Source organism: Nycticebus coucang, chromosome 22 (genome assembly GCF_027406575.1).
Source record: "Nycticebus coucang isolate mNycCou1 chromosome 22, mNycCou1.pri, whole genome shotgun sequence".
NCBI lineage: Eukaryota > Metazoa > Chordata > Mammalia > Primates > Lorisidae > Nycticebus > Nycticebus coucang.
Window position 1 is genome coordinate 39007058 of NC_069801.1, and position 20881 is coordinate 39027938.

At 47.4% G+C, this 20881-nt stretch overlaps 1 protein-coding gene across 1 annotated transcript in view; it reads left to right on the forward strand.

The window, feature by feature from the left end:
• The window catches only part of CFAP57 (cilia and flagella associated protein 57), a 104667-nt gene that overhangs the window by 76333 nt on the left and 7453 nt on the right, over positions 1-20881 (forward strand). The window contains exons 14-22 of the mRNA XM_053575840.1: positions 75-168; positions 774-964; positions 1529-1702; positions 2731-2889; positions 5536-5679; positions 10803-10919; positions 12303-12437; positions 12517-12660; positions 19402-19534. Coding sequence (XP_053431815.1) covers positions 75-168; positions 774-964; positions 1529-1702; positions 2731-2889; positions 5536-5679; positions 10803-10919; positions 12303-12437; positions 12517-12660; positions 19402-19534 — 1291 coding nt within the window. The remainder of the gene's footprint in view (positions 1-74; positions 169-773; positions 965-1528; positions 1703-2730; positions 2890-5535; positions 5680-10802; positions 10920-12302; positions 12438-12516; positions 12661-19401; positions 19535-20881) is intronic.

A 20881-nucleotide genomic window follows, 5' to 3' on the forward strand; every position in this document is an offset into this window, starting at 1 on the left:
TTACTTGTATAATTAGTTCTTGCCCTAATACTGCTTTTAGCAGATGTGTATAAATGAGAAAGTGACTGTTTTAGGTCCTAAGAACAGAAAAAGACAAGCAGGATGTATTTCATCGTGAGCATATAGAAGACCTCCTAGAAAAGCAGAACCGGGAACTACAAGACCTGGGTGAGCCCACAAGTGGAGGCCTGGGGCAGAGGGCAGTGGGCTAGGCTTAGAAGAGGACATAGGTCACAGGAAAACATTTGAGAGTCCCAGACACTGAAGGGACTATGGCTTTGGCTAAAAACAGGCTACATTTATCCCCTGGAACTCACCATGGTTTTAACACGCATTAAACACCCACTGCATGAGAGTAGGAGATACAGAAAAGTTCGAGATTGGAGCCTGATAGACTACCTCAGGTTCCAGACCCTCTGTTTACTTGCTGGTGCTCTAGAGAGTCATCTAACTTTACTGAAACTCACCTTATTCTTCTGTAAAATGGGGATACTGATACTTGTTTTCTACCCTCAGGACATTCTTTTTGGCCCTGGTCCCCCAAACACCCCTGTATGCTTTCCCAGAAACCTTCTGCCCAGAATGGGAGGGCAGGGAGATAGGCTACTGGGAGGAGATGATAGAGTCAGGGCAGGGAAGAAAGCCAGGCAGGCGTTTGAACTCTGGAGACAGCTGGTGCTAGAAGGAGTGGGGAAGCACCCAAGGTTCTGGGTGTCCTGGAGGCTGGTGCTGCTCCTCCCTTAAAAATTAACACCTTCCTTGCCTCTTTCCAGAATGTTGCAACAACCAAAAGTTGCTTCTAGAATATGAGAAGTACCAGGAGTTGCAGCTTAAGTCCCAGAGGATGCAGGAGGAGTATGAAAAACAGCTTCGGGATAATGAAGAGACCAAGAGCCAGGCCCTGGAGGAGCTGACTGAGTTTTACGAGGCGAAACTGCAGGAGAAAACCACCCTTCTGGAAGAGGTGCTGCTGCTAGCAAGTCACACTGTGCTTTCTGTCAGAGAAAGGGCAAGGTTGGTTGGACTACAGAGAGGGAGGGCAGAATTAAAGACTGAAGTTCATTCAGGTCAGTATTGCATAGCTGCTGTGTGTCTGGCCATGTTGTAACCTGGGAAGTTGGTGTTGGCCATGATACACAAGACTTCTACCCTCAAAGACCTTACATCTAATGGGAGAAACAGCCAAGTATTTTCACAAAAATATACAAAATTCCAACTGTCCCAAGGAAGCTTGGGTGTGTGTGAGGAAGACCAGAGGGGTCCAGGGTCTGAGGATGTTGGTGAGAGGGGTAGTTAAAGGGTAGAGCATGAGGCCTCATGTGGTACAGAAAAGGGAAGACAGAAGGACAGACAGGAAGAAGGTGGACAGGTCAAGAGGTCATGCCCAGGGGTGACCATTTCTGGAATGGCATTGTTTCCCATTCCCTGTAATAGGAGTGTGTGCTTGTCTCACTCCAAACCCTCTTGGCACAAAGGTGGCATGAGTCCCTTCTCCCCTGACCACATACTCTCCCTGTCCCTGAGCCAGGCCCAGGAGGATGTCAGGCAGCAGCTGCGGGAGTTCGAAGAGACCAAGAAGCAGATCGAAGAAGACGAAGACCGAGAAATCCAAGATATCAAAACCAAGTATGAGAAGAAGCTCCGGGATGAAAAGGAGTCAAACCTGCGGCTCAAAGGAGAAACAGGCATCATGAGGAAAAAGGTTACCAGGCTGCTGTCTGAGGAGGGTGGGGATGGGCGAGGGCAGTGTGGCCAAGAAAGCTAGAACAGGTGGACAGACCACCCTGAGCAGCCTGGCAGGGGTCCTACCTGAAATCCTCATCTCAGTGAGCAGAAAAATCCTTTCCACATCCTCTGAAAGGGTAGCCGTCCAGCCTTCCCTCCGGGACAGTGAGGTCACCTGTGCACTGACATGCTCTCTGGGCTTTCGCTTGTTGCCAGTAAGATTTAGTCAGTGCTCTCAGAGCTAAACCCCCAATAGGAAAGGAAACAGAGCTTCTGAGTATGAAATAGACAAAGTCCTAGCCTGGAGGTGTCCTCAGGCTCTTGGTGCAGCATCATGGATGACTCCTATTCAGACTTCGTGGGTGGGAGAGGAAGAGGGGGGTGCAGGAGGCTTGGTTTACAAAGTGGAGAAGATGCTTTTAGTCCACTGAGGTTGGAGTGAGGGAGGAGTCAACTCATAGATCCTTAAAGAATTGCCAGTTTCCCCAAAACATTTAGCCTTAGAAAAGCAAGCTCAAGTTTCTTCCTGTTAGAAATCACACTACTAGTCAATCCAGGGGACAGTCATGTCTTCCTTTTTGGATATGGCTAACACAGTTCATCAGTTAGGGCCCAAGTTTTGTGACCTTGATGGGGTATGGATCCCCACCTTTCAAGGTCAGGGTGGTCATGGAGGTCCCTGGTCCTCTTGGGGTACTGGTCTCCAGAGGCTCTGTGCAGATACAGCCAGCCCGCACATACAGGGAATGGGCCTGGCTGACATGTTACAGAATACTGTGTTGTCCATTTGGCCTGGAAATTTTCTGAACTGTCCCAAATTCTCCAAATAGTCTCTCCTGCAAGCCTGGAAATGGTGAGTGCCAGATGTTTTCAATTCATAGAAGGTGGCAGTTCAGACCACAGCTGGCCAGTGATGGGGAACTCTTCTCATCCAGACACTTGGGAGGAGTGGACGTGAGTTCAAAGACTTTTAATGTGCAGTATCATTGCTGTTTGTTTCATTAGTTCAGCAGCCTGCAGAAGGAGATTGAAGAGCGAATCAATGACATTGAGATCCTGAAGGGAGAGCAGGTGAAGTTACAAGGAGTCATTAGGTCCCTAGAAAAGGACATCCAAGGCCTCAAGCGAGAAATCCAAGAAAGAGATGAGACTATTCAAGACAAGGTGAAGTCCCTCCTCAGCCACAGCCAGCTGGGCTCAGGCAGCAAGGGCAGAGCTCAGGAGAGAGAGGGTCTCTGGCTTCTCTGAACACATTTATTTACCTCGATGAGGGATGAACAGTTAGTAAAGTACCTGCTGTGTGCTTGGTGCTGGGCTAATTGTATCACAACATATTCAGTTCTGCCAGTAAGCCAGGGACATACGCAACCCAGGTTATGGCTTAGGAAGCTGTGTCCCAAAAAGCTGAGTATCTTGCCCCAGGTCACACTCTTTATAGGGGACAGTCTGAGGATAAGAACCTGAGGCAGCTGGGTCCACTGCTTCAGGCATCCTTGGCACATCCTGCCACATCCTGGGCACAGCTCACTTACTCAACTGCCCACATGGTCCCCCTGGTCAGAGAAGGACTCTGCTGGGGTTGGTCCTGTAGCTGCTGCTCCAGCAGGCTGGTTGTGCTTTGGTGATGCCTTCCTCACAAAGCACTCAGAAGACAGACATATCACATTCTGTGGGGCACACACCTCTACATCCAGACCTCACTGTCATCCTCCTGAGTACATCCAGACTCTGTGCCCTCCTTTCCATCCCCTCTGCCACTGCTGCCTTGGAGTGGACTCAGGCTCCAAAATTAGTTAAGCAGGTTTCAGCACAGGTGCATCCTTTAATTGGCCCTAGCACCTTAACCAACATCCCTAAGCTGTCCTGTGCTCACCTATAAAACAAGGATGCATAGGGCCAACAATCTCCTCAAGGGGTCTTAGAACACATACTTTTCCAGGGGATTATGCCTGGATGTCACATCTGCACATGAGTGTTTGCATATACATCTGTTTTTTTTTTTTTTTTTTAAGGGAGGTTCCAAAGCTCTCTTCAGATTCTCAAAGTGGTTTTTGCTCAAAAAAGATATTCAGTCCTCCTGACCTAGTAAAGTGCCTTACTGTGTGCTTGGCGCTGGGCTAATTGCCATCACTATAACATATTCAATTCTACCGGCACACCAGGGGCATACACAACCCAGGTTATGGCTTAGGAAGCTGTGTCCCAAAAGGCTGAGTATCTTGCCCCAGGTCACATTCTTTATAGGGGACAGTCTGAGGATAAGAACCTGAGGCAGCTGGGTCCACTGCTTCAGGCATCCTTGGTGACACGTCCCCATGGACTGAGTGCAGGTCACTTGCTACACCAACCACATGGTCCCCCCGGTCAGCCTCGTACCTGGCCTAACAGCCTTACTTCCCACCTCTGCCCCTGGTTCCCACCACCCATGCACAGCTAGAGTACAAGTGTAATGATGCCACTCACCCACTCAAACCTCTTTGTAGTCCCCATTACTCCCACAGGGGTGAGCATACTTTTTCTGTAAAGGACCAGGTAGTAAGTATTTCAGGATCTGGAAGCCAGATGGTCTGTATCTCAGCTACTCAGCTCAGCTACTATAATGCAAAACCACCCATAGACAAAACATTAATGAATGAACTTGGCTATGTTCTAGTAAAAATTTACAAAAATAACAGTCCAAATTTGGCCAACAGGCTGTAGCTGGCCAACCCCTGGACTCTTTGACCCAACTTGAAGACCCCTGCCTTCCTCCCTGGCTTCCCCCAGCCTCAATCTGCCCTTCCCCCACAAACTTGACACTCAAGCCAGTTCTTCTCATCACCCTAAATAAATGCTGTGTCTCTGTGCCTTCCTCTTAGGCAACACTTACCACACTTTAGGATTATATTAATTTATACATCTGTTTGCCAGCTACTGTCTTCTCTTAAGGGCGTGGCTGTGTCATATTCATATTTGGAATCCTTATACTTGGCAAAAGGTCTTCATCCAGTAAGTGCTTGATAGATGGACAGGCCTATATTCCAGTTACTATTTCCATGCAACAAATTAGCTTAAAACTTAATGATTGAAAACAACTAGTTTTCTCACAGATTCTGTGGATCTGTATAGTGTATTACAGGTTGGCTTGTCACTGACCTTGATATCTGTGGCCTCAGCTAGGAAGACTAGGGTGATTCAAACAGCTAGAAGCTGATCGACATCCAAGGTGGCTTTTTCAGTCATGTGTCTGACACTTTGGCAGGGATGGCCTAGAGGCTGGGCTCAGCTGGGTCTTTTGAGCTGGGTTCTTAACACCTACTGGCTTGGAAGGCTCTATGTATTCAGACTTCTTGCATAGCAGATGGCATCCCCCAGAGCAAGTGTCCCGAGACAGCCAGATGGAAGCTGCTTGGCTTCTTCTGACCTCACCTTGGATGCCACACAGCATCCCTTCTGCTGCATTGTTTGCGTTACTATCACATCATAAGGCAGCCAGATGCAAGGGGAGGGAATTAGCTTCCACATACTGATGGAGAAGCAGCAAGGTCACATTGTAGACAAGCTACAGTGTAGAATGAGAGATGCTGTTGAGGCCATCTTTGGAAAATAGGGTTATCGTCAACCTGTACACGAATGAGTACCTGAGTGGATGAATGAAGGTCTCAGTACAGAAACTCAGGGGTCAGCGCTGCTCCCTCATGGGGAGAAAGTCAGCCTGTGTACCTCCCCAATCTGGGGAGTTGTGGGATTTATATTCTTTGTTCTAAAGGGGTTTCACACACCAGGGCCTTGTGATATCTCTCACTCTTTCATCTCACACCCCCTCCCCAGGAGAAACGAATTTATGACCTGAAAAAGAAAAATCAAGAACTAGAGAAATTCAAGTTTGTGCTTGACTACAAAATAAAGGAGCTGAAAAAGCAAATAGAACCTCGAGAAAATGAGATCAAGGTGATGAAGGAACAGATTCAGGAGGTAAGAAGCCATCTGTGAAACCCTGGTCCCTCATACCCTCTGTCTTCCTTTTCCACTCTTGCTAGCTGGCCTGGGGAAATGAAAAGAAGCTCTCCTCGAGCTCTCATTGCTCCCCTGGATGTCTGCAGCCTCCTCCACAGGGGTTCCACGGGGAAGGCTGTGGCCCAGATTTGAGATTTAGCTTGCCAGGGGATCCTGGGAGGAACTCTGGCCTTGCTGGAGCCTCTGTGCCCTCAATAGAGATGCACAGCTGTGGAGCCCTTGGCCACCAGGGGGCACTGTGTACTCAGCCAGCGAGCCATCCTGCCAGGACACTCACTCCCACCTCACCCCACGCACCCCAGTCAACATTTCTTCTCAAACTGGAAATGTTGGTTGAAGCCTAGGTGTACTTCATCTGATAAAGAATGAGAAGTCATCAAAGACTCTTGAGCAGGAGAGTGGCATAGTTAGGAGTATGTTCTGAGAAGCAAACAGGATGAAGGTGGAGAGGAAAGAGTTAGAGGCATGATCAACTGAACAAAGGTTTCTCAGCATCCAGGCAAAGACAAGTGTTCCTCTTAGTCCCGTGGATACCCTGCAGGTGGCATTTCCTTACCACAGGTGTTGACCTGTCATGTGTCAGCTTCCCCTCCTTGGGCAGAAAGCAGTTCATGGTGAAGTGCATGGCTAATCTAAAAGTGAATTGTTGATTTTTCCCTCTCCTTTCCTCCAATTTCCTGTTCCTCAGTAAATGGTAGCATGATTCACCCAGTTACTTAAGGTAGAAATGTAGAGGTCTTTCTTGATTCTGCCTTACCTTAATGCCTGTATCCAAATCAAAACCAATGCCTATCTGATCATTTTATGAAAGACATCTCAGATCCAACCATCTTTCCACCCTGCAGCTGTCACCTCCATCCATTCTCCCACCATCTCTTATCTGGACTTGACTCCAGCTGCCAGTCATAGAGGCCAGAGTGAATCCCCAATAGTGTACTGTCCCAGCCAGAATAAAAACCAGTCTCAGCCCAGACCCAAAGACCCCACATGATCTGGCCTCTCTGCCTCTCCTGCCTCCTCAAGGCTCCCTCCCCTGCTTCAGCTCACTGGCTTTCTGACAGTTGCTACAACAAACCAGGCTTTTTCATCTCAGGGCTTTGTGGGGCTTCTCCCTCTGCCTGGAAGGTCCTTGCCCAAAATCCTCACATGACTGGCTTCTCTGCATCTTTCAGGCCTCAGCTGATATGTCACCTCTTCAAGGAAGCCTTCCCTGAACCCTAGACAAAATAGCTTCCTGCTCCCCTTCTGTGTCCTCTACAGGGGTGTCCAACTGTGAACCCAGCTGGCTATGAATAGTTATCTGTGGTGGTAGATATCACGAAAATTATGCATGGAACATTGTTAACATCAGCATTCATTAATGTTTGTGTATTTAACGCGTGGCCCAAGACAACTCTTAGATAAGCATTCATGGCATGCCACAGGTCATGATTGGACACCCTTGCAACTATTGTGCTGAACAAGAATAATAGGAACGAGGGTGTCAGAGGACACTGATGACCAACTAGAATGGGACATCCAAGAACTGTGGTGGAGCCATTCTGCCCAGGAAAGCCTTTGCTTCAGGCAGGCCACTAAAGAAGTCTCATGGGGGTCAGGCCAAGGCTGAGAGGGTCCAGAGAGGGTCCTTATGGCAATGACTTTCTCCCTGGCTTCTGCGATGAGGAAGGATGCCTCTGGCTGACCACAAGACTGAGTCCTCTGTGCTTCCTGCCATTCTCAAGTGGCTTCAAGGCCCAAAGATGGCAGTTGTCTTAGTCCATTTGGGCTACTATAACAAATTACCATAGAATGGGTGATTTGTGAACAGAAAGTTATTGCTCAAGTTCTGGAGGCTGGAAGGCCAAGGTGAAGGCTCCAGCAGATTTGGTATCTGGTGAGGGCCTGTTCATCATAGACATCTGCTATGTGTCTTCATGAGGCAGAAGGGCAAAAGGGGCTGATGAGCTCACTCTGGTCCCTCTTGTGATGGTTCTAATCCCATTCAGGAAGGCTTATTTCCAGTGACCTAATCACCTCCCAGTGCCCCCAACTGCTAATACCATCACATTGGGGGTTAGGTATCTACATATGAATTCAGACCATAGCAGCAGCCTAAGAAGATGGGAGAACAAGCAGAGGCCCCAGCCCCCAGAAGGTGAATGCACTGTAGGCCCCTGGAAATCACTGCCCTGTGTCTGTGCCCTCATTTGATAAATCTCTCTGTCAGCTGAATTTAAAATTGGGTCAGTAGTTTGCTAAAGCTCAGCTTACTTTCCATCCCAACACATCTGGGCAATCATTTACCTTTTCCAGAACTAACAAGCCAACCATGGCCTTGATTCTTAGCGGGGAATATGGTTGCCCTTAGGATGACTCCGACAGAGCCCCTCCTGCCCTCTGCAGTGCCATTTGGTGTCAGGCCTGATATCTGGGCCTGGCTCCTTTCAAGGTCCTCTGATTGGGGCTTCCCTCTGAGGGTGGTAGACCTCACCCACTGTAGATCACATATGAAGTTCCATTTCCTGAAGGAAGGAAGCCCCAAGCCCTCAGCTCATCTGTAGAGCTGGGACCTCTAATAACACCTCCCTATCTCAGGCACCTCCCCTCACACTTTTCCAGCTTCCCTCTGAAGACTCAAGTGTCCCTGTGTCCTTCCTAGTGGAGAGGTTTCCAGAACCTTGTCCTTTTTAGTTTATGATCATTTATACATCTAGTACAGGGTTTCTCCACTTTGGTGCTATGGCTATTTGGGTGGGTGCATAATTCTCTCTTGAGGAGGGTCTGTCCTGTGCATTGTGGGATGTTTAGCAGCATCCTTGCTCTGTATCCACTAGATGTCAGTAGCACCCCCTTCCTAAGGTGTGACAACTAAAATGTTTCCAGGAATCGCCAGATGTCCCCTGGGGGGCAAAATGCCTGTTGGGAATCCTTAAGTATGATGAAAAGGGCATGGAGAAGTAGATGGAATTTCCATACTTACTCCCACGTACTATACTAGTGATTTGGCTGTGCAGCCAGCTACTCACATTTGACATATTTCACAATTTTTCTATCAGAGGGATTACTTTTATTCTTAGAGTAGTTTGAAGCTTTGCCTGGGAACAAAAAAAGATCAGTGGTAAATAATACACTTCATATCTCTTCCCTCGTAACCTAATCTGACAGTGCTCATTTAAGATTGTAGAGAAAGAGGCACAGTCAGCCACAGGCACTCAGACATGACCTTCAGGAACCATGCAAACTGGAGAAGCCTCCTTTCTCTCTTCCAGCTGCCATTTTAGTGGCCTGGGACACTATCCTCTCTCCCAGGCCTCAGCGCCAGCCTCCTGCCTTGTCTGCCTGGCTCTAGTCTTGCTCTTTGCAGTAGAACCTCTGCATCAGGCCCTCTGAGATGCCAATTAGATCATGCCACTCCCCTGGGGCAAACCTCAGTGGCTCCCTGAGATTTCAGGATAAAGGCCAAACTTCTTACCTTTTAAGTCTCTGCCCTTGAGTCCCTTGTGACCTGCACAGCCCCCATCTCTTCTCTCACTCAGATGCACCTTCCTGAACCGCTTATAGCTGCAGAAAAACACCAGACTGCCTACGCTTCTGGTCCTCTCTGTGTGTAGGCTGTTCTCTGTCTGGAATTACTTTTTCCCTTTGTCCTAGAACATTTATTATTCCTCCAAAACCTAGCTGAAGCTTCCCTTCTTTGGGTGCCACCTGCTCACCTTCTCTGTGTACACATAGGGTGCTTTCTACCTCTACTTGAAATGGTGTGTATCCTGTTCCACATTAACTCTGGGTTTCTTTCTTACCCCTGCAGACCTGAGGCCTCTGGAAGACAGAAACTACCTCTTCCTCAATTTTATATCCCTAAGCCTATGACAGCGGGCAGCCCCTTGTTATAGGCACATTCTTTCTTTCACTGTGCAAATACCCACACTTGACGTGTGTCCAAGGGCTCTACATAGGTCCACCAGCACTACCTATCTATCTTAGCAGATTGTTTCAGGCCCTCCTCGTGACCCTCACTATTGTTCCCCTTTGCCCACCACACTTGTCACTCAATCATTCCTTCATCAACTATATAGTTAGTACGCCCTTTATGCAAGGGCTATTGTAGCTATACAAAATGGTTCCAATAATGAGGAAAATGTTCTTCTAAAAGCTAAGCCTTCATGTCTATAATGTGGCTTTGTCTCCCTGGGACCTCCTGGTACCCCAGAATCTTGCCAAGAGCTTTGAAATTTGACCAAAAGACCTGGTATGATAGACAAGTGGGAAAAGTCTACCCAGCCATGAAAAAACCCAGTGAACTCTCCTGTCTTCTTAGAACAGTCAATAACCCTCTCTGTTGACATGTCTACCAGATATAGTATGTAAATCAAACATCACTTTTTTGCTTTGGGCAGGAATTAAGTCAACTGAAAGGCCACATATGGCTAGTCTCATCCTAAATCAGACACTCCAATTGTCATTCTTCTGTCTCTGGTTAATACAAATGCAACAATAAATTTAAAAATCTTTCAGAAGCTCGCTGGTGGTTCCTTATTTTTCTTTTGAAGACAGGAAACTCCTCTGTTGTACTTTTTTTAAGACATTTTCACAGAATGATAAGGCCAAGAACCCTTTCCTTTTTATGTCTGAGGTCAGGGATGCCTAGAGGCATGTCCCCCAAAACCTTCTTCTTTAGAGTCAACTCCAGACTGTTTTGAATGACTTGTGGCCCCAGAGGATCCAGATTCACCCTACAACCTCAGGTGGGAAGGTGCTTCTCTGGGGAACCCTGCCTCTCATTGGAGTTGAGGTCCCTGAGTGTTAGCAATTTATAAGGAACTTAAGAAAGGAAGTAATCAGCATAGTGGAAGGAAAGGGTAAGTGACCAGGAGGGAGACTTCTCAGCCTAGCCAGAGAACCACAACATAGGAGAGGGGAGATTTTAGGGTGGCAAAGAGTAAGAAGAAAGGTTTTGATCTAGAGGACCTATGTGGGAACTAGAAAAAAAATCAATGTCCTGGTATCCAGGGAAACATTCCCACCAAAAAGCGTCAGCTCTCAAAGATAATTTCTGTTAACTTTCTTGTTCTTAACTCTTTTTCCCTTATTCTCCACAGATGGAAACTGAATTGGAGCGTTTTCATAAGCAGAACACACAACTGGAGCTGAACATTGCGGAATTGTTGCAGAAATTAAGAGCCACTGACAAGGAGATGGGCAGAGAGAGACAGAAGGTATGTGGGGTATCTTGGATTCAGGATCTGGCACTTGTCCCCAACAGGGAGCTGGTTTCCAAGAGTCAGAGCCAGCCCATGGTGGTGATGCAGTTTTAGCTCACATTCTCTACTTGCTCACAGTCCTGCCTGATTTCAGGCTCACCTACACTATCTGCCTGAAGCTATATGAGACTATTAAATGACTTTAGACAAAGTGATCAAGGTGTGCAAAGCCAGTTTCTCAGGAACATTTAGCTTGTTTGGCCTAGAAAAGAACATGCTTAGAGAGGTTATTTGTGGTCATTGGTTTAAGGCTTTAACTACTAGAAAGTTGGTGAAGTGAGGAGAACCTCAAAAATCGTCTATTCCAGCTCTTTGTGTTACAAGTAAGGAAAGTAAAGTCAGAGAAATCAGGAAGTTAAGAGACTTCACTCCACACCCATGGCTAGGATTACATAGACAGCCAGCTCTGGGAACAGAGTCTTCTGGGCCTAGGACCGTACTCAGCTGTGCTCTTGTCCCTGAACACAGACCACTCCATGTTTGTTAAATCACACTGGATTTTCCCACCCCCTGTGTTAGGCATTGGCTCTGTACTAGGTGACTCTGGAAGTTGCAGAGCTATGAGCATGAATGGAGAGGTATAATGCCCTTCTCAAGCTAAAGAAGCAGATAATGGGGGTATGCATAATAATGATCTTGCAAGGTAGGAGAATATGGAATGTGTAGAAAGGGCTCTGGGAGCAAAGGAAAGGGGAGACTATCCAGGTCAGGGAAGGAGGAGGTAGATAAAAGCTGCTTGGAGAGGGGGACTAGCCCAAGTATGCAGGTGAACCAATCCATCCAACTGAGTGATTTCCCACCACACTCCCAAATCCTCCCCCCCCAAGTATGCAGGTGAACCAATCCATCCAACTGAGTGATTTCCCACCACACTCCCAAATCCTCCCCACCCCCCAACCTGCTCACAACAGGGATCCTGAGTGTCAGGTGAGCTAAGAATGGAGACCTTAAATGCCTGGGCTGGGAAATGGTGCCTTCTATCTTGGCTCGAAAGGAATATGGCAATCACATGAGCTTCCTTTCATCTTTTAAGGCCTGCGGTCCTGAAGGGAATCCAGAACCTTAAGAGCATGGGCCCTTAAGGATGAAGTGCCGTGTACGCTGTTCAGGCCAGGTGCCCAGCCCAGGGCAGTTGCACAAGAATTTTAGTGCCTCCAGCTCATGGCTGTGGGCCCATCTAGGTCTCCAGGCCCTGCATGACCCCTGGCAATCACCTGGAAGTCCCTCATGAGGTGTCTCTTGTCCCTTCCTGTGCCATTAGCCTCTCTCCGCCTGCAGCCCCTGGTCCTCCCCCCAAGAGCACCCTACAGTGCCAGAAGGAAATGTTTCTGGTTGCAGGAACGGGACTTGGAAGCCCTGGTGAGACGGTTTAAGACAGATCTTCACAACTGCGTGGCTTACTTCCAAGAGCCGCGGCTGCTGAAAGAGAAGGTCCAAGGTCTCTTTATGAAGTACGTGCAGCGGGCAGACATGGTGAGTTCAGCCTCTCCTCCTGCCCTGCCCTGCCCTCCATGCCCCCGCACCCTACTGAGAACCCCTTTGGCCCCCTTAGGTGGAGATCGCAGGGCTGAACACAGACCTGCAGCAGGAGTACACACGGCAGCGGGAGCACCTGGAGAGGAACCTGGCCACTCTCAAGAAGAAAGTGATCAAGGAGGGTGAGCTGCACCGCACCGACTACGTCCGCATCATGCAGGTACCATGCTGCTCTCCACTCACTTGGTGACTGAGCCATCTGAGAGGAGGAGGCTTGTAGAGGGTCCCTCTGAGACATAGGGACCCAGGACCTTTCCCTAAGACTTTCTTTTGGCTCCCCCAGAGCTCATGCTGGCTATGACCGTGGCCTAGAGCCCACCAAGGAACTTTGCTAGGCACCTCCATACCCTACCAGTGGCCCCCACACTTCATGGGGCACACTGTGTTCCTGTGTTCTACCCCACCTTTATCCAAAGTACACCTGTGTCCTTCCTCACTCTTCTCATGGCCCCTGGTCCCTCCACATCATTGTAGCTCTCCTGACTCACTCTCTCTTGTATTTCCTCTTCTCTTGTATGTCCAGCTCCTATTTTACCTTAATTATTTTACTACTTTTTCTTCTGCTGTTCACATTATATGGCCCTACTGGAATATACCATTCCCTGCTGCCTCATCAAATTTCTGGTGAGCAGGGTCTCAAGAGAATCGCTTAAGCCCAAGAGTTGGAAGTTGCTATGAATGAGCTGAGACGCCACGGTGGCCTAGCTGATTTAATAAGCTCCTCACACCCACCTCCCAGGATCCTTCCTGGGGGTGTTGGGAGAGCTTGACCCCACTGCTGCCACCCCTTAAGCACATTCTCAGGACTGGCAGTCATGATTCTTCTACCATATTTCTGTTTGGCATCAGTATCATCTGAGGCAATTAATGTGAGTTAATATCAAAAGAGAACATCAGAATTACATTTGTAACGCACATACCTTTTATGTTCACATTCCATTAATGCAATAATTAAAATACTGGAACAGAGGCAGGTTGCAGTTGGATTGGAACAAACCAGTTCCCGGCTTGGCTAGTTTGTTCACAGCTGGGCAGAGCACACTGTGATTCAGGCCTGACCAGCCTCATCTCATGCCATCTCACAGACAGCCCCACTGAAAAGCAACTCATGCCATCTAACCCTTGTCCTACTCCTGGCCCATAAGGGCAGTTGGAGGCCCAGAGATAGGAATAGATTGGCTAATAAGGCCTTAGGCACCAGCAGCCACGCACAGAGCCATTGCTAAGGGCCACAAGTGCCCAGAGCATGGAGAGCCCCAGAGACAGCAAGATGAGCAGTGAGACTGGGGTGACAGAAGCAGCTACCTATGGTGACATTGCTGAACTCTCCTCTGTGCCTTGTCACCAGAGCAGAGGTCTGAGGGACTAGGTCCCTGTCTCCAGGCCAAGAAGGTGCCCAAAGCAAACGTCAGTCCTAGGAGAAGGAAGAGAAGGAAAGAAATGATGACCAAAAGCCAGCCAGAGAGTACAGGTGTTAGCATGAGGCTGCTCCAAGTGAGCATTGTGCCCTCTTTTGCTCCCCAATACTCTGCAGGGTGCTGGGCCAGGTAGAAGTGGGAAGCAAAGGAGACTGAGGCAGAGGGAGCTATCAACAAGGGAAATCCCAGCAGCATTATAAACCTGTGTGGTGTGGAGGGATCCAAAGAAATAACTGGCATTTGCAGGGAACAGGAAGAGGACCCAGGTGGGTGGGGCTCTGGGTCACACCCCCCCCAGCCAGAGAGAGACTGCTTGCTAATTACAGTGGTCTCTATGTAAGATTTTGCTTACAGACAGTTTGGAAGATTTTTTCAAAGGAAAAATTTTCAGCACCACTGTTCCATGTACTTCCCACCCAGGGTTGGGGGGAGAAGAGTGGACCCGCCATGGTGCACACTCTTCTGCAGGAGACCACAGGTAGACTCCTGAACTCCTCCAGAGCCTCCCTTCTTATCTGTAAACCTGGGAAGAAAACAGAAACTGGGGAGGGGAGAAGGGGGTTACTGCAAGATTGACATGAACAACAGAAACAGAATACGTGCTCAGATAAATGTGATGTCTCTCCCCTTCTACCAAGCAAAGAAACTATTCAATATCCAAGGTAAAGGAAGCTGGGCATGGTGGCTTCCTGTAGTCCCATCCACTCAGCAGGCTAAGGCAGGAAGACTTCTGGAGCCCAGGAGTGCCAAGCTACAGTGAACCATGATTGGCCACTGAACTCTAGGCTGGGCAACAGAATAAGACCATGTGTGTAAAAAAAAAAAAAAAGAGGGGGATGCAGCCTAGAGTAGCAGAGGGGACAGCACAGCTGATCCCAGACCCCAGAGGGTAGCCAGGCATCTGATAGATTGGTAGGTGCTGGTCAGGAGCTAGCCAGAGCCACATCAGTAGGCACTGGGTCCCTGGCACTTCAATCTAAAAGGGCTGAGGAAGGCCAAGGCATACAGGCAACTGAAAGCAACTCATTAGAAAATAACTGAGTAAATGAGGTCACTGTCTCATTTGTATATTCAGATAGGAACTCAGGGCCTCCCCACCCCATACCTCAGCACCCTTGCAGATATGAAAATAAGAGTTGCTATGAAATACAAACATCTGGGACACACATTTTCTTCATTCAGTACACATTTTTTGACACCGAAAGCTCTGCATCAGCTATGGAGTATTTCAAAATGAATGTGATACTATTCCTAGCCTTCCAGAGTTCACCATAGGGAACTGGGACCAGATAGAAGTACTTGCTGCTCAATCTGTATCTGCAGTGCTGTGAGCTCATCCCTGAAGTGGGGTTCAGTTATGCCTTAGGGACTCAGAGGTTTCTGAGGGGAACGGCATTTGAGCTGGGCCTTGAAAGGTGAGCAGAAGGTGATCAGGGAACAACCAGGGAAAGAGCCTTCTAGACAGAGAGAAAGCAGAGAAGAGTGAGGCCAGTGGGGTGTTTGGAGACCTATGAGTCCATAGACCTGAGCTGACTGTAGGGCCTGGGGGCAGGAAGCAGAGCCCACTGGGGTGGGAGAGATCTGAGGATCAGGTTGAAAAGCCCCTTCCATCCAAGCCAAGAAGCACAGAATTTGTCCTGTACACAGGTGCTACCCAAGATTCCTTAAGTAGGAGTATTTCTTTGTTTTAAAAAGATTAACTCAGTTTGCAAGATGAGGACTGATGGGGAAAGAGGCAGGTGGCAGGCAAACTCCTTAGGAGACGACAGTTAAGGGTTAAATGTGGATGAGAAGGGCTTGGGAGGAGAAAGTAGTGATGTCAAAAGGCATTTCAGAGTAGAAACAGTGCTTAGAAATGCTTAGGACTGTTGAAAGGAGAGCGGAGAAGGATTCCAGGATGGCTTATTTGTGCAGCTAGGCAGATGGCGATCCCACTAACTGCAGGTTCCAGAAACATGCTACTGATGCAAGGATTCCAGGTTCATGGAATAAATGCTTTTTCCATGCCGTGAAGCACTGCCATGTTCTTAAAGGCATCAACTCAGAATATGCCAGTAGGGGGTGCTATCAGCATTCCTTTCCTTTCTCTGCCTGCTGTGGCTGTCTGAAAGATCTGCCAGGGACAGCAGTCATCCTCAAAGGCCAAAGGCAGTCCCCCATGGCTCACCATGGCCCCTTTGTTTAGATTTTTTTTTTTTTATATAATGGAGACAGAGTCTCACTCTGTGGCCCTTGGCAGAGTGCCATGGCATTGCAGTTCACAGCAACTTCAAATTCTTGGGCTCAGGTCATCCTCTTGCCTCAGCCTTCATAGTAGCTGGGACTACAGGCTCCAGCCACAATGCCCGGCTATTTTTAGAGATAGTCTCACTCTTGTTTAGGCTGGTCTTGAACTCCTGAGCTAAATCCACCCACCTTGCCTCCCAGAGTGCTATGATTACAGGTGTGAGCCATAGCACTCGGCCCCACTCCACCAGTCTCACATTTTCCAAGACATGGCACTTAATGACCCCCATGTCAGAGTTTCCCTGAGTAACTAGGTGGGGAGCTTGGAGGAGTGGAGGGCCTCGCTCTGGTAGGCCATCCTGACCAAAGAGGTATCAAGGCAGGAGACTCCACAGGCCATTGAGTTCACATTTTTAATTCATGAAGCTACCCAAAGCACATACAGTTGACCTCAGTGTGGCCTCTGTGGCCCTAAGAACAAAGCCATTCAGAAAACATTTTTGCAGTAAGCCCAACTTGTACTTATTGGGAGTGCCCTTGGCCATCACATCCTACTGTGTGAGATTGTGAGATACTAAAATGGAGGAGACATAAACAGAAAATAGAGTCTAGGGACAGTTGACATAGAGGAACAGGGCACTCTAGGCAGATACAAGCTTCAAACCCCAGCTCCATCGTGTGTGTGCACTTCTTCAGTTTCCTCATAAGGCCATTGTAAAGGTGAAATGAGGGCATGTGTGCAAACCAATATGTGATAGGAATCCAGTATACTGTTACTGTTGATTACTCTGTTGTTACTATTGTTATCATTAAGGTTTTAGGGTCTTAGGTTCTGTTGCTCCCTCTTGGCTCCAGGCCTGGAACACTCTGTCTCCTGGCTCCACCCTTCTTCACACTGGCTGGACCCCACTTCAGCCTCTCACTGCATCTCTTCACACTGCAGCCAAGCTGGACTTCCTGGGTCTGGCACAATGACTGGTGAATAGTAAGCGTTCAGGACCTGGTTGTGAGGTGATTTTTTTTTTTTATTTGTTTGTTTTGATTGAATTAACAGAACAAGGGAGTCAGGCTACCTTGAGTCATGGGCCTCCATCTCTAATAAGGATTTAGTCATGCCCTGGAGGCCCATTTAAGGCCCAAAACTCTATTTGGGTTGTGGAGGTGTCAAAGGTTGACAGTGGGGTTGGGATAGGCATTCACTCCACAGGATGCCAAGAACCAGAAATCCTCATCCTAGAGACAGAGGTTGGGAAAAGCTGGGGCAGGGGCTCCACCTGGGGCCATTGCAGATTCAAATCAGACACAAAATCCATAGGACTCAGCCACAAAATGGATGGAGATGTAGGACCAAGTATGGACCAAGAAGAGGAAGTAACTGATTGTGTGAACTAAGAGGAATTGAAATGGTAGTAGGGGGCTGGTGCCTGTGGCTCAAGGAGTAGGGCGCCAGTCCCATATGCTGGAGGTGGCGGGTTCAAACCCAGCCCCGGCCAAAACTGCAAAAAAAAAAAAAAGAAATGGTAGTAGGGTTAGGTTTAGGGTCAGGGGTCACTAAAATTTGATACAGAGTTGCTGCAGGAAAGGAATCAGTTGGGGTGTTCCCAGCTCAGTCCCTGCAACCTCCTGGGTTCCACAGGCACATCCTCATAGAGAAGAACTGCTTATCACAGCTCAGCAAGGACAGTGCTTAAGGTCATCCTTTTCTCTGGTATCTGACCCCATATTCACCATACCTGAAATAATGTCCCAAGTAGAAGCACAGTTTGTTCCTGGAACAAGTCTGTTTTATATAGATTTGGCCTGCACTTGCCTTTTCTGGTTCTCAGACCCTCAAGGGCTCTGCTACTCAAAGTAAGGTCTGGCCTACAAAACAGCAGCAGCTTCTCTTGGGAGCTGGTTAGAAATGCAGAATCTCAGGGCCGATTCCAGACCTACTGTGTCAGAGCTGCATGTAACAAGCTTCTCATCATATACCAGGCAGTGCTGAGGACAAGCTGATTACTGAGGCTGTGAGCTCTAAAAGCAAAGTAGTTGGTCTCTCTGGGCCATGGTGACAGAGACTCCTCCCAGTGCTACCTTAGGGCACTTGTGCTGAGTGCAAAATGGAAGGCAGAGATTTGAGATGGGGTAAAGAAGAGAGAAGAAACTACTTGATCCCAGAGTGCAGAGCCCTCACTGTCTGGCCTCCGGCAAACTTCACCCTCACTCCTCTCCATTCCCCTCTTCTCTCTTTGTGTTCCAGTGATGCAGAACTACTGCAGGGCCCCCCAGCTGTGTCACACTTCTATGCCTTTCCTCCTGCTGTTCAGTTGTCTGAAACACCCTTTACTTTCTCCTTGGTAACTTCTTCAAACTTCAGCCCACGGATCAGTTCCTAGACATGCACCCTGGTCAGCTAAATGCCTACCCTGTGCGCCCTATTCTTCAGTCACAGCAAGGACCATTGCACTAAGCTGTGTCCATATGCCCCACTAAACTGTAAACTCCCCAGAAGCAGGGGCTAGGATGCCCCAGAATCAGCACGGGGCATACGTAATATTGAGTGACTACATAGTAATAGTTATTTATTAGATGGATAGATGGGTGGGTAGACGGATAAATATTTGCCCAACACAAATAATAAGAGAAGTGAAATTCCAGTGGATGTAGCAAATCTTAATTATCTGTTTACTTTTCTATATTACTCACTAAATAGCATGCTGCTGAGGACAGACCATGTCTGCATTCTAAGAACTTACCAGATTCCCTATAAATGTGGGTTCAATGAATGAATACAAAAATGAATGACATATGGCATAGTACTTAAGAGCTCTGGAGCCAGACTGTTGGGGTTAGAATCCTGGCTCTGCCACTTGCTAGCTATGCAATCTAGGCAAGTTACATAACCTCTCTTTGCCTCAGTTTCCTCCTCTGTAAAAAATGATTATAATAGAATCTAGCCATAGGATTATTCTGGCATTTAAGTGCATTAAACACATACAAAAGATGCTTAGAAGAGCATTGTGGTTGTTGATGTTGAAAAGAGCATGGATCGATGGGAATGGTGCTGAGTCCACCTGAAGGCAAGTTAACTGATACCTAGAGGCTGAGCAATGAGCTAGGAAAAGGCTCATGCCCCAGCAGAGACTCTGTAGCGTCAACCTGGGTCCATACCCTATCCTGCCCATTCCCCACACCTTCAGTCCCAAGAGATCATGCCCTGTGCCCACTGATCACTCATCCATACATACTCAATCTCTTTTCTTTCTTTTCCACAGGAAAATGTCTCTCTGATCAAGGAAATTAATGAGCTCCGTAGGGAGCTGAAGTTCACTCGCTCCCAAGTCTATGACCTTGAAGCAGCTCTGAAACTTTCCAAGAAAATCCGACCACAAGAAGTTCCAGACTCAGGTAATATCACCAGTGGCCAGAGGAGATGGGCCTTAGGATCAAGGGACAGATGACAGCCACTAGGAGGTTTCCCTTGGCTTCCTCCTGTATCAGGTCACATGAAACCCTGGCTTTCTAGGAGCCTATCTATGCCACATGTCTGTTCTCTAAAGGATCTGTGACACACACAAGTCCCCTGTCTTCAATCCCTGGAGTTAGTTATGGTTTGAAATTTAGACTCTTTCAGATTTTAGGAAGAGTATACTATATATAACATAACTTCCCCCTGAGGGGTCTGGGGCAGTGCTCTGAAATCAAACACATTAGTATTTCTGTAGTGACATATGAATATTCACACTAAGCTTCCTGAATTTCAAAATCGTTCCATTTTTAGATCTTTTTGAATTTTAGAATTGTGGATAAGGGATTGTGCACCTGTACAATTTAAATGAAGACAAAAAGAAAGATGAGACACTATTTAAAGGGAGAGGGGAAAGAATTACATGAATATTAGATGAGGTAGTTACTGCAATTAACTATTCTAAAGGTTCTCTGAATTTCTGACAGCCCAGGCAAAAAAAGAAACAAAGAAAAATGATAGTTTACATAGTTTTCGTGGTACGGCAAAGGAAGTTTTTTTCTAGAGAGACAAACCTTTTCTTTTCTCTTATGAGAAACATCACTTGGATCCTTAGGAAAGGAATATTCAATAACAATAAACAGTCTTTAACTACAGCTTTTCAGACAATAAACATTCTTCAAGTATCCACTTCTCATCCAAACAGTAGATAAAAACCAAGAGTATAAGGTATGCCTATGGAAAATTAAGCCAACATAGTTCCGATATTTTGTTTTCTGGTGGTTTGTATTTGGTAATAAAGGTTAGAGACCTTGATGAATGGAAATATCCCATAGCTATGGATGTTGTCCTTCAAATGTCATTTGTCTCATATACTGTGGTTACAAGATACTATCCTTGGGGGAAGTGGCTGAGGGGTTCACAGGAATTCTGTACTATTTTTGCAAGTTCTTATTAGTCTTAAACTACATAACTCTCTATACATACATGTATGTTTATCATTTTCTTTCCTCATTGTGCCCTCTTGGTTAGAGTTGAAGTTGAGAGAAGAGTAAATCCTCTGCACAGTACCCCAAGCTGTAATAATTAGGTTTACAGATCAGGCATGAGAGCACAGCATGTGTTATAAAGACTGAAATACTTGACTCCTCAGAGGTTGGAACCATCTTGGAAATAAAGTACAGATGTGCTTGTGAACAATTGTAGGACTTCTTTTTAAAAATGTTTCAGGCTCAGCGCCCATAGTACAGTGGTTATGGTGCCAGCCACATACACGGAAGCTGGTGGGT